Genomic DNA, 13,252 nt, shown 5'->3' with positions numbered 1-13,252 from the left:
AAACTGACATTCTCTGCAAACTAGATAGAAGCTACCGCACACAGAGACTGTTTTTCATGAGTCAAGGTCTGTGTTGCCCCTGGCATTTATTCTGTGGATAAATTGCAGGTATAAGCTCTGTCTCCCATATCTTCTTATCCAGGATGTCCTTCTGAAGGAAAAGGAAATGTGTTCTTTACTTCATGGTCGTATACAATCCAGCCTGCCTTGCCAGTGGAATTTAAATCACTCTGATGCTCTTTGGCCAGTTTCTAGCACTTGTAAAGCACATTAGAACAATAATGTTCTTGTCAGTGACATGGTGATTTGCCTTGCAAATCTCACAGCCTGGAACTTCAGATTCGATTCTGCAGACAGCCTGTAGAATACACTTATTGAGATGTGATAAGTAACCTGCCTTTCTTGTCCTCTGTCTGAGCAAACTGAAGAAACAAAGCCCGTGAAGTGCCTGCATAACATCTGCGTGTGTCAAGAGTGGGAAGCTGCTCCTTTGCAAACACTTCTCTCTGTCAGCCTTAGGGGGAGAGAGACACAGGCACCATTATCCGAGAGGAGCTACATGATGCACGTGCATCAATGAGAGAGACTTGGAGCGATTTTTTGGTGGCAGCAGTGCACTTGTCTTCCCTTCTATGTGTATATAGCATCCAACCCTGAAATAGATAAAAGCAATGTTATTACAGTCAATGGTATTAACACCCAGGTGGACCTGAAGATGGAAATCCAGGTAGCAAGCTGTGCAGGATGGACTTTTGGTGTTGCTTGGTACAAAAGGAGGACTTCCTTTGGCACTTTCAGTCAGTTCTGCCACTAGCTTGGAAGGATCATCTGCTTCAATTCACACTCGTTGAGAGTGGTGTTGTATCTGGCACAAAAATGTGAAAGAATTAGAAAAAACACTAATGTTTCAAGCCATAGGGGAAAAAAAAAAAAAGCACCCAAGGATTCACAGATTACTTTGGCTGTGTGATGGGGTTGCACTGGGATGATTTGCTCTGTGAGTGAAAGCCTGATTTGCTGGAAAAATAGAGCACCAACAGAATGTGGACATCAGAGAATACGGACTCTGTGTTGCACCCTTGAATGGATGCTCGCAAATAAGCCACAAAATATACCTACTTGTGCAAAATGAGTGAAAACAAACAAATAATGAATCTGCATTTTCAAAAAAATCTCTGAAAAAATGCCTTGGCATAAGCCAGATCTTGTGATCTGTGAACAGCTTCTGTCTTCTGCGCAGGTCAGTCATCTGGCCTTGGCATTTAAGTTTTTTAAAAGACTGAACAAATTTTGGGTATTATAAGCTTCATTTACTCGATGCTTGGAGCATGCCTCGTTCAAGAGAGACTGTGCTGCAGGATTTGTCATTCTCTTTCAAAGCCTGTCAGACCTGCAGTAAGAACATTCAGATTCATGCCTGGCTAAATTTTTTTGCAGACCCTTTTTCCATCCTTAGCCAATACCACCATCAGGCAGCTATTTTGCTTGGATAATTGCATTTCTGTGGAATTCTTAGTTTCAGGAAAAAAATTGCTAAAATGGATGGTAGAGCTCACATAGATTTATTGTGACAATAGTCAGGTGGAAAATGTACAATAAGATTTAGCAATAAAAGTAATTTATATTGCCAGTGGTTCTGTCTTATCAGCTGGGGGTTGGCAACAAGCCTGCCTGATTGACAGAGTAGGGAAAAAAGCTAAAGTAGAGACTTCTGCTGGAATCTGAGGCTTTACTGCAACAAGGTGACCCCAGCAAAGCAGTAGACTCACTGATGTCTACAAGCAGGCTTTACTTTCTTCCCTTGTTTCTTAAAGCATTCTCTTAAGTGTTGGTTCATTAGAAATCTCACTGATCATTTTCTCTGCTTCTCAGCAAATTATTTTATTAATTGAGATTGCAACTGAAATGCCGATGTGACTTAAACAGACCATTTATAAATGGAAAACTTTTAGGATACCATTCATTCTAGGAACTTTGATGCATTTCATTAACTTTGTTATGCTTTTCATTCATAACTTTGTTAATGAAATGATGCAAGGGGATTTTTTCTTTATAAGAACAGTTAGTGGAACTAGTTAGTGTCATGCAGAGTAGCAGTGATGATATGCAAGAGTTTGGGCCTTGCACAAGGTGAGCTGTTGGAGTTACAAACTGCCTGTTAGTTTCTTCTGCCTGGAACTGTGGCTCAGTGTCATACCACATGGCTGGAAGCCAGCCCCAAAATCAGGACCTGCAAAGGGCACTTTCCATGCTCAATGCCTGTTTCTCCCTGTATGCAAGGGTACGTTTAGGAACCAGGGAATTCAGCTGCAGTTTTATGATCTTGGTTCTTGGGGATGAAATGCAGTGAGACATGCCATGTTCTTTTCTGGGTGAAAATTGGTTAGAGTTCCCTGAAAACCAGTGGTAACAGGTTGCTGCTGTGGCCAGCTGTGTCTTCACACAGCAGGAGAAGGGAAACCTCCCTTACTTTCCTTATGGAGGCTTATTTGAGGAGGTCAAGTGTTTCTGCAAGAAAGAGCCAATGTTACCATTTCTGACTTTGTCCTACTTCCAGGGTCATAAAGGAGTGATGGGAGTTATAAACCAGGAGCTGCTTTAGAGAGCTACAGAAGTGTGAGATGTCCTTAGCAGCTTGAGGAGTAGAAGAACAGCATGTGAGCATTTGGGTCTGGATGGGACCTTGAAGTGTCATCAAGCCCCAAGCTCTTTCCACCCCAGGACAGATCAGCTCAACCCAGACGTGCATCATTCTGCTCCTGAGATAAAAATTAGTTGTTCCATGAGAAACAGGTGTGGCCAGTCCCAGACTTTGAGCTGAAAATACTAATTCACTCTAAAGTTTCCCATTGACAGTATTATTTTATTCTGCTGGTTTTCCGTGGTGGCAAAGCTGGGAAAATAGATCTGCCTGGGTACATTCAGAGCATGCAGTCACAGTAAAGGCTTTATTTGGGTTTGTTTATTACAGAAGCTGTGTACCAACAGCCAGATTTTTTAGGTTTTCCTATTTGTATAGAAAACTTCTTATTTCTTCAAACCAGATGTATTACCTCAGGATATTTACTCTGTATGTATAGAAATCTTAGACTCACCTTGGAATATTTTCATTTCTTCAGGGTTTGTTTTTTAAATAAAAATCTCCTGGTTTGAGGAAAAGCACACCCTGTGATATATTTTGCCTGTAACACTTAATGCCCAGCATGGTGTGCCAGGAAAAGGGCATGTGCTGTCAATGCTGATAGGCCACGTCTAGCCCTTTACTTTTTCACATTGCTACAATTGTCTTTTTCCATTAAAATCAAACATGGACTGAGCAGCCACATGCTAGGAATCACTAAGTGGTATTTAAATAGATGTGTATCACGACTCTGAGGCAAGCAGCACAAAAGACCTCACACCACCCGGGCATTCGGCATTCAACGTGTTAGGAGAACGCGAGATGGATCTAGCCAGAGGCTCCAGTTCTCCCCTCCACCCGTGGAGGGCATGCAGCACCTCGCAGGACTGGGTGCATGATGAGAAGCAGAAGGAAACGGACTGCTCTGATATTGTCTTGTAATGGAATTGAATGTCTGCCTAGAAGTATTTCTGCCTCTTTATTAGTTAATGAAGTTTGGAACTTTCTTATGATGGTGGTCAATGTGGGCTGTACAGGTAACCGAATATCCACCCCTTCTTATATATTGGGCATTTGAGCTGGTTGTATATAGTCTGTCAGCATCAGCAGGTGTTCAGTGGCCAGCTGTGGTACCAGAGTTCGTAGTGAATGTGGAGATAATGAAAGAATCTGTAAAACGTTTTCAGGATAAACACTTTTCCATTTTTGTGTTTTGCAATTTGAGAAGCAGACTGAAACACACTCTTTAAACCTTTTCTTGCTGTATCCTAATGTTTCAAAACGACTCGTAATTTTGGATCTTGACTTGGAAACAATTTAAAGGCGTCTGATTTTCAGCGGCTGGGAGCGCTACACTTCCTGACTAATCAGGCTCTTTTGACATGTCTTAAATTGGGCACTGAAATAATGGATAGACAAGTGCAAGTAGTTGACTTAACACAGCTCTGGGGGGGGTTAGGCAAAGATGCTTTAACACACAGCTCTGATGTGCTCTGGGTATGAACACGGCGAGTTATGACTGCTGAGCAGACAAGAGGTGGCCGATTAAGGCACAGTAAGTCAATCACGTGAAACCATTAGCCCGTGCTCAACCAAGTGATGTGCTCCAGATGACTAGCCATTTTTGAGAAGCGTAGGCCTGTTCTGTTTCACCGTCAAAAGAGTCTTCTGCTGGCACCAGGAATAGCTGGCATAATAAAACATTTCTTCCAAATATAGTAAAACGCATTGTTTGGACTTTCCATGCTCGATCCAAGTCCTGGAAGATTCAGCAGGAGTCCCCATTGACATTAAATGAGGTTTGTCCTCCCGTGTAAGTCAGTGACTCTACAGCTGCTTTGTAACCTGGAGCGCTTATGCTGGGTAAAAAAGGTGAAGAGAAGTGGGTGCAGCAGCTGTATTTGCATACTATGGGAATGGGCATGATTCTTCTGAATTTCCTGGCTTGTTTGGGGGGTTTTTGTTCCTTTTTTTTTTTTTTCTTTTTCCTTCTGCAGGCAGACGACCATCTGTCCTGGCAGTATAAGCACAGTCCTGGACTAGCTAGTACAACGAGAGCTGTAGCCAAACAAAAACCCATCTAAATGCTGAATTCTTGGAGAGAAAAGAAATCTGATTAATTTCAAAGTTTTATTTTCTTTCTTTTGGAAGTATTTTTGCAGAGCTGAAAGGGAGAGTTCTTTACTTTATTGCTTGAATAATGCGTTGAAGTTTGATGCTTTGCCAAAAGCCTGTTGACAGTAACGTGAGTGTTGTTGGTGCTCACTGGCATCATGTATTACTTGGGGATCTTCAAAAGCTCTCCAAACAGCTTACCAAGTCTTCATTAACATTTAATTTCTGTCTAAGTGAGGGAGAAATTATTACTGTGTCTTTTTTACAAGTGGATAGGCAGCAGTAAGCAAGTTCAGTCGTTTACCTGCCTCTTAGGGTACACTCCCCAGTCCTGGTAGAGATCCCAGGAGTCTGACAAAGAAGTCATCTCTTTCTTTTTAACGACCTATCCGACATCACCTTATGTTGCCACCATTTCCATACCTTAATATTGTTCATGTAGTATCTTCCTGGGAAAAATGAAATGAGGGATAACCTCAGAGTTTCATTTCACAGCTTTTTCCTGTAGATGCAAATCAGCATCACCTTTTTTCCTATGGTTTATAGTTATTCCTTTTTTTTTCCTCCTAAATGGAGAGACTTATCTGAGGTGTTGAGATTTCTCAATCATTCTCTCCCTAGTAGCCATGATGAAGTGTCTAACCTTCTCTTTTCTTCTTGTCCTCAGGAAGCCCACTGACTGTGGCCTGCAAAGCTTTCTTTGGATTCAGTGGAGAATCGGGGCCCATGATCTACTGGATGAAAGGGGAAAAATTCATAGAAGAGTTAGAAGGTCACATTAGAGAAGGTGAAGTCAGGTACGTTTTGGAATATTTACTTTAAAAACACGGTATGTCCCAAAAGCCTGTTGGGTTTTTAAAACAGATTATTAATTGGAAGTGGAAATGCTTTTCTGTCTAAAGAGTGAGGAATGACTTGGAACCAGGGCAGTGTGAGCTGCTCCCTCTCCTTTCTAGCGAATAAACTCTAAAGACATAATATCTATCTATGTGCCCGAAAATCTTTTATCAAATTCCCCTGATGGTAGCTGAAGCATCTCTTGAGTGTTCTGGGGGTTGATTTTAGCCCTGCATGGAAATGATGCTATCCACTGCAGCTGCCCCTTGTGGCAGTCCTTGGGAAGATGGCATTCATTTCAGGACCAGTGTTAATCTTAAAGATGAATGGTCTCCTGTCAGTCACCATACTTTTTCCCTTCCACTGGATGTGTTGTCTGCCTGTGACATAGCTCTCAGTATGCCTTAACCAGGGCTTTCAAAAAGCAGTATCTGTTCCTTCACGCTTAACACTTAGAAAAGAGAAGGAAGTTGTGGTGTGAGGATGTTCAATATCCAACTTGTGCTTGGCTTGTTCCAGATGCTGGTTATCATTTGCTGTACCAGTTGTAAAGAAGACAAAAGCTTGTATCCCCATGAACTTTCATGGAATTTGCACCTAACAGCGTCATCTTGTCTTCCTTCTTTAAAAATTGCCTGATTAATAGCTCTTTGAACAAAGACTAAGCTATGGTCATACTATGGGCAAGGTGGTCGCAGCTCCTATAAACACGATGAATATAGATTATAAAGAAAGCCAAGGTCTTTGCACCTTCCATTGCACATTTTTTGATCTCATTTCTGAGTTCTTTGTTTCTTGTAAAAGTGATTTTGGAGAGCAGGCAGAGAGAGAGATTCCTTTATTACTTGGTCAATAATTTGAAGTTTAGTCACCAGTTATTAAGATACACTAAAGTAACTGACCTAACATTGCACCTTAGTTGCCTGCAGATGAAATTTGTCATACATTGCCAGAATGGCTCTAAGCGTACAATCCTCTTTTGGGCTTCTGACCACAAAATACAATTGCTGTAAACTTCTGCTGTTGCACGTAGTCAGCATTTAACGACATTGTGTCCTCTCTGGTGCATATATATGAAGAGAACGATTTTGGTCATGTTCTAACTTTGCATCAGAAGGACAATTTGAGATTTGTATTTAAAGAGCTCTCCAGCTCTAGCACAGTTCAAAATTTCCTTTATGTGCGTTTGTTAGTGAAATTGAATTTGAAAAAGCTGTATTTGGCCTTCATTGTGCCATCTCATTACACATTTGTGTTTCAAATTAATTTTGTGACAACTCCCTTTTCTCACTCTGCTAAAGTGCTTTGACTCAGTTTACAGACCTGTCACAATTCAATGAATCTTCTCTTCAGCAAAGCTACTTATCACGTACCTAATCTCCTGTGCATCACAGCCAGCATTAACAACATAGCATTTACCAAAACATACTGCATCATTACCAGCAGTGCCACAGTCCATCCCTTTTTTCAGTTAGAAGTAGCTATGGCAACTGCAGTAGTAACTTTTTGCAAACGATTTTTTCACAGTAACAGCTCTTGTTTATGTGTCCCATTACAGGTACGCTGCTTCAGGGAAACTAAGCAGCTCTAACTGTTCTGTCAGTGCCCTGAGCCAGCCAACATTTTCCACCCAGTCGTATTCATTGATGTATTTCAAAAAAATCTCATGTATGTTTCAAATTCGATGAGCCACAGTGAACTTGCTGGGTAGATGCTTTTCCCATCAGTCTGCTTCTGTATGGTATTATCAGCACGTTTCTGTTAATGTTCAGAAACTACAAGTAATTGGGAATTGTTACAACCAGACTAAGATTCTCCATGGGTTCTCCCATTGGCAAATATCTAACATTTTAACTGTGCATCCCCTATCTTAAATTAGGTCACAAATTTAGTACCACTCTGAGTTTTTGGTGCTGTCCTTACCCTGGACTGTGTACCCATCCATTCTGTCACTGGATTTGCTGTGTATGATGAGAGTTCAGGTTTGCAGATCAATGCAGTGTGGGACTACAAAATATCCTTCCCTAGTCTGCATCCTCTAGCGTGCATAGTTACCAGCCAATTAGTGTGTGCTTATAAAAGCAATGAAATAAGAATGCACGTGACTTGAGCAGTTCTGTTAAAATCAAACCTGCAGAGCTGGTTTTTTGGTAAGCAGACTACACCATGAGTAATATATGTGTAGCTCTGGGCTTCTTGTTATTCATTAGACCTCACAATACCTCATAAGTTACAGAGCCTCATCATAAAAAGTAACTAATCAGCATTGCAAGACTTGGAGGCGATGACCCCCTCTCTAACTTGCCTCCTTGCCTTCCCTTGAATTAAGATCCTCAAATGTTAGACATGCATAAGGGGGAAAGGAGAAAGAGGCTTTGTGTGCCAGGTGGGGTTTTCACAGCAGTAATAAAAATGTCGTGTAAATTGAACCAGGGCTATTAAAGAAGGAATCAGAGTCTTTAGGCCTGCCTGCAGAGTTGTCAGTTGTACCTAATTATCAAAGGAGCCCACAGCAAATTTCAACACCCTCTCTCTGCCATGGCAAATAAGTATTTTCAGGCATAAATCTTTCTCTCCCAGCCACATATGAGTTGCTTCTTTTTCTTCTTCAGGCAACACTGCAAAACAGTTTGCAGGTGCCTCATAATGCTCACCTTGTAGAGTACGTTTGTCCTCTTTTTTTTTCTCTCTTCTCCATTTTTAAAGTAGAAATACTTTGACTTGTCCTAGAGGCATGAAAAGAAATTAATGGAAACATTTTAAACTGCAGCCTTATTTCTTCCTGCTGATTAATTTAACATTTTGCCTTTTCACCCACAGAAGTCAACTGATGGTTGCAAAACACTCAGACAAGATAAGGATGTTCTGTTCTGTTAGGAGGGGCTGCTGAGGGAGGGAGGCAGAATAACCATCCCTGCCTGGCTAATGTGGTGGGTACTTTGCAGGGGAGTGTGGAAATGACAGCCCTCTCCTGAAAGGCTTATACTATTCAAGTAGACAACTCCTGAGCAGAGAGTGAGAAATATGGTGGGGGAAAGTGAGAGGGAAGATCGCCATGCCGTGTTCTTAAACTACTTTTGTTTGGAGAGGTACTTGTGTGCACACCCATCTGTCCTTTCATTTACAGACTGTTGTTAAGGACTAGAAAGAAGGGACTAAGTTCTCATCCCTATTCATAGTCCAGATCCTCAACTACATAAAGAATAAAAGTTTTTGATAACTCCCAACATGCATGCAGGTTAGTAAAGGTTTGGAATTAATGTCTTAGTCTTGCAAAGAGACACAGCTGAAGCTTTCTTATGACCTTAACATTTGTAATCACGCAAAGCCTGAAAATTTTAGGAAAACGTGGTTTCGAATGAAAAGGATTTTAACTGCAGATTCAACTTAGTGCATAACTGCATTGGAAAAATAGGACAAAAGACTTGAAAAATCTGAAACAGTGGATGTTTTTCAGAGAAAACATTTGTATTCTGAAATGACACTTTTATTTTTAATTCCTGTTTTCTTAACTGAAAAATAATGACTAGAAAAAAAAAATCTGTTTCAGACTACATAAAATGTTTCAGCTTGAACAAAAAGAAAGCACTGGGTTGTGGTTTTTTACTTCACCCACCTCTTCTCTCTTTCCCTCCCTCTATCCTGTTTGTTGTGAGTTCTCAAGCACCATGGATTTACCTATGTATCAAATTACCCTTACCGTTTTTTTCATCAAACCAGAAAAAAGAGCCATTATTTTCTCAACTTGTGGGAGCTGGCATATGTCAGCAGTAACCCTGACAAAAGTTCCCCCAGCTCCAACAGGGACAGAGCTTCATCTTCTGGGTGTGCAGCAAATACTGTTGCAGCTTTAAGGTCTGTCTTCTTGACACCATATTCCTTTTCTTTCCCAAAGATATTGTGCTCAGTGTTCTCTGAACCAACTACAAAATGCAATCAATTAAAGACTGCACACATATTAAAAAACTGTAGGTGACCAACTGTGTGATTCTGTGGCAATAATGGATCATTAGCTGTAGAGCACTCGTTAAAAGAAAAAAAGAGGGGAAAAAAAAGGCAGGAATGAAAGGTTTAACACCACTAAGAGCTTTCTGCATTTTGCTGCCAGCATAATGTTTAAGTGTCTGTCAGCATTTTCATGATAGATCCCATTCTAAAGAGTTTTCTTCCTAAAGATTGAAATTAGCATGAAAATAAGCGAAAAAAAGTTCTCAGTCCAAATGCATATTCTTTTCTATGAAGGCTCCTTTTTAGCTGATCATGTATTATTTAAATTTAGGTTAAGGGTTGATTATTTTATTTTAAATAGATTCAGAACAATAGTTTATTTTAATTGTAATCTGTCTTCACTGTTTTTCTGCGTAAAATATCCTGATTATAGTAAACACAAGACAATCTGAACATTCACAGGGTGCTCCAGATTAGTGTCCCAGATATCTTCTCTGTTAATGATTTTATTTGTTCCTTGCAGCATGATTTGTAGGCCAAAAATTGTGGAGCATATTATTTACTGACAGAGAAGAAAGACTTTCTTGAGCTTAAAATATTTCGCTATATACACATACAGAATATTAATAGGTAAATGAGAATTGATTCTGAATTGATATGACCCCCCATGATTTTGACTGATTTGAGTCTGCAAACAGATCAGGCTCTCATGGGAGGGTTCTTTTCTAGCCATAAACGTTGCAAATTCAACCTTTCTTGCATTATTTTCAGCACTTGGACTCATGGCCAGAATAAAAAAAAAAAAGCAAAAATACACAATAAATGAGAGTAAATTTGCAAAAAAGATGCCATCCAAGTTTCCAAATGCAATACACATACATGGCTGTTCCTAATGTTTTTCCACTTGCTTTTTTGCAAGTTACACGGTCGTAGGGAAAGAGGCTGAATTGTTGTGGATGCTCTGGTACATCTGAGTTCTGGGAGATCACACAAGCCTTTAGGAGCTGTGTGCTGTATGAAATCTTGCTATAAATATGTGATTTATAGCAGTCAGGCTTGCGTTTTTGATTGTCTAGTGCAATGCCCTCATACTTGTGGTTTGTTTTCAAATTTGGAGTTCCATGTTTGTTATATGAAATTACATACGTAAGAAAATGTGTGTGCGCATTGGAAACAACAAAACAACTTGGTTTATAATAAAGAAGTTTGGGAGTTGTTGTTACTGAAAAATTTTAAGCTCTCCAGAAGCAGTTTCCATGCAGCACAAACAGTGCTTTAGTTAATTACTTTGTGCCCAACTGCCTCCCTTCAGTCTGTGGAGAAAATGCTCCTTTTCTTTGAAGAACCTGTATCTTAGATCCTTATGTTATACCTTTACCTCTTAGTGCCGTACACGATCTTTTGAAGAAAAGACTCCAAATGTACTGTGTGCGATGGTGAGTTCACAGGCGACTGCGAGGGCATCACACAGTTTATGTTTACCCCCTTACATGTTATGCAGCAGTACGCTAATGGGATCAAATAAATCTGGTAGATTTTACTTGATGTTACATTTCCTTGTTCAAAGGACCAGTAACTTTTTCTTGAGCAACTGATAGGAAACCTTTTGAGAGAACAGGGGATTGTGTTTTTAGACTTAATGTCAGCATCAGAAAACACTTGCATTTACTTTGTGTTCTTTTTAATGTTCACTTTAGAACAATGACGTGAAAAGACTGTACCTCTGGCCTGAAAGTCTGCTAGAACTTTTGTTCCCTTTATTTTGCGTGTCTCCTCTGTCCTCTCAAAGGAGCAGAGAGCTCTTGTTCTTGATGCTGTTCCCTTTTAAAATCAGGATCTGGCCCCAAAAAAAGAGAGGAAAATTCCACAGAGTAGCACAGCTCCTTTAATTGGTTTTCCAGACTGCATTAAAATGTATCAGAACACCCAGCCTTTAAAATACTGCCTTATAATTTGCTCAGCAATGGCTTAGTAGCACATATTTACTTCTCTGGAAAGTGAGTATTTATTGCTTCTTTTAAAAGAAACATAGTTTTCAGCATTTAATTCTGGTGAAGCTGAGGTAAACAAGCCACATGCAGCCGTTGGCACTCACAGCCACTCTTCCTGCGCTTCAGCTCCTCGCTGCAGACATGGCAGGAGAAAAAGGCTTTTGGTTGGCATGAAAGATGCCTCTGTGAAGTCTCTTTCAGGCAACTCAAGTCTCCTTCTAAGTCCTTCTCTAGGAGCAAAGGAGGCCAGGAACACTGCGTATCTTGTGCTGAGAAATCATGGTTCTTTCGGGAATCTTCCACCTATATTATTCAGTTAAATGAAGACTGTATCCTTTCTTTCAGACTCCTCAGAGAACATCTTGGAGAAAAAGAAGTTGAATTGACATTGATCTTTGATGCTGTAGAGGAGGCAGACCTGGCTAACTACACCTGTCATGTGGAAAACAGAAACGGACGGAAACATGCCAGTGTTCTTCTGCGCAAGAAAGGTAATTATTTAATTATCTGTAATCTCACCTGCCTCAGCAGCAACAGGTCAGCTAGTAGCAAAGATCCTGTTGACCTCTCTGAGCCAGGCTGGACTCCTGTGTGCCTGCTTGGAACTGAAGTATGTTTGTGTTACAGGTTCAGTTTACCATTTGTGAAAAAAAATAATGAGTTGTTCTTCAGTCTGTAGTGAATCAGCCTTGCGGGTGATGCACTTGCCTGGAATGCAGTCACCTATAAGCACCAATATAATCAGTGGAAGTATTTTGGTCTAAACAACCTATGGATTTGACCCAGAGTTGACTGGCTAGACCAGAGGTAATTGTGTGACGGAGTTAAAATGTGCATTTCTCAGAACAGGTAGCTCAGCAATGAGGTGAGATGTTCTGTATTTCTCTGTTTCCTGGCTTTGCTGTTTGAATTGAAAGCTTTAAGTGGTTGCCATGCATTTTGGTTCCTTAACTGCGTTGGGAATGAAACATTGCAATGGCAGCTACAAATCGATGGTGAATTACCCCGTCGTGGTTGCTTTGCTTGGTACTGTACCTGGAATTGTGAATACCGCTACTGACAAGTTATCTGTAGCAGAAAGGAAACCATTTGGGTTTGAATGTTCCTTATTAAAAGGTGCTACTGTGCTCTGCTCTTTGTGGAAGTCATTGTTGTAAGGAGTGTAACAGTATCTCATTACAGTTCTTATGTTGTTTGTTCAGTCACCTCCCCTATTCGTAAGTAGGGTGACATTTAAATTTGATGGTGATCTCTCTAAGATACAGTGTATTAGGCTGTACAAAAGCTGTAAGACAGTAACTTAGGAAAGCAAAAGAAGGTTACGCACTGGGGATAAAGACATGATGTGAAACCACAGAGCCATCCGCACAGGAGAGTGACTAAAGAGTTAATAAGTTGTCCAGATCTCGGCCATTATTCTTGGCTGTAAATTAATATACCAAAGAGGAGAAGAATAAATGTTTTCATGAGGCACATCTGCAAGCGCTGTTCCAGTCCTTCCTTTGCTTTCAGACCACTCAGGCAAAGGACGTGCTTGTCACAGGTGCAGCAAAATCCTGCAAAAGTGTCACCGTTTGGGGAAGGTTTAGATATACTATCAGTGCCTGAGCATGCTGTAGATTGACCTCTGAGCCTAGGGCAGACATCACCGTGGGACTAATGAACTAAGAACCGGGTGGAAGAGCAGGAAGACCAGCCAAGGCCTCTCTAGATAGGGCACCGCAGTTCTGGAAAACATCCA

The 13,252-nt window shown here is 40.7% G+C and overlaps 1 protein-coding gene across 3 annotated transcripts in view; it reads left to right on the top strand.

Moving 5' to 3' along the window:
- Positions 1-13,252, top strand: part of IL1RAPL2 (interleukin 1 receptor accessory protein like 2) — a 387,077-nt gene that overhangs the window by 354,751 nt on the left and 19,074 nt on the right. For 2 of the 3 annotated variants that reach the window (XM_086470270.1, XM_086470271.1), the window contains exons 6-7: positions 5,407-5,532; positions 11,857-12,002. In XM_086470270.1, coding sequence (XP_086326396.1) covers positions 5,407-5,532; positions 11,857-12,002 — 272 coding nt within the window. Of the gene's footprint in view, positions 1-5,402; positions 5,533-11,856; positions 12,003-13,252 lie in introns of all 3 variants that reach the window. The other variant, XM_086470269.1, reaches the window with a different exon arrangement.

This window comes from Leptosomus discolor, chromosome 9 (assembly GCF_034619465.1).
Source record: "Leptosomus discolor isolate bLepDis1 chromosome 9, bLepDis1.hap2, whole genome shotgun sequence".
NCBI lineage: Eukaryota > Metazoa > Chordata > Aves > Leptosomiformes > Leptosomidae > Leptosomus > Leptosomus discolor.
Note: the sequence above shows the minus strand (reverse complement) of the source record. Positions and strands in the feature narration are given on the sequence as shown.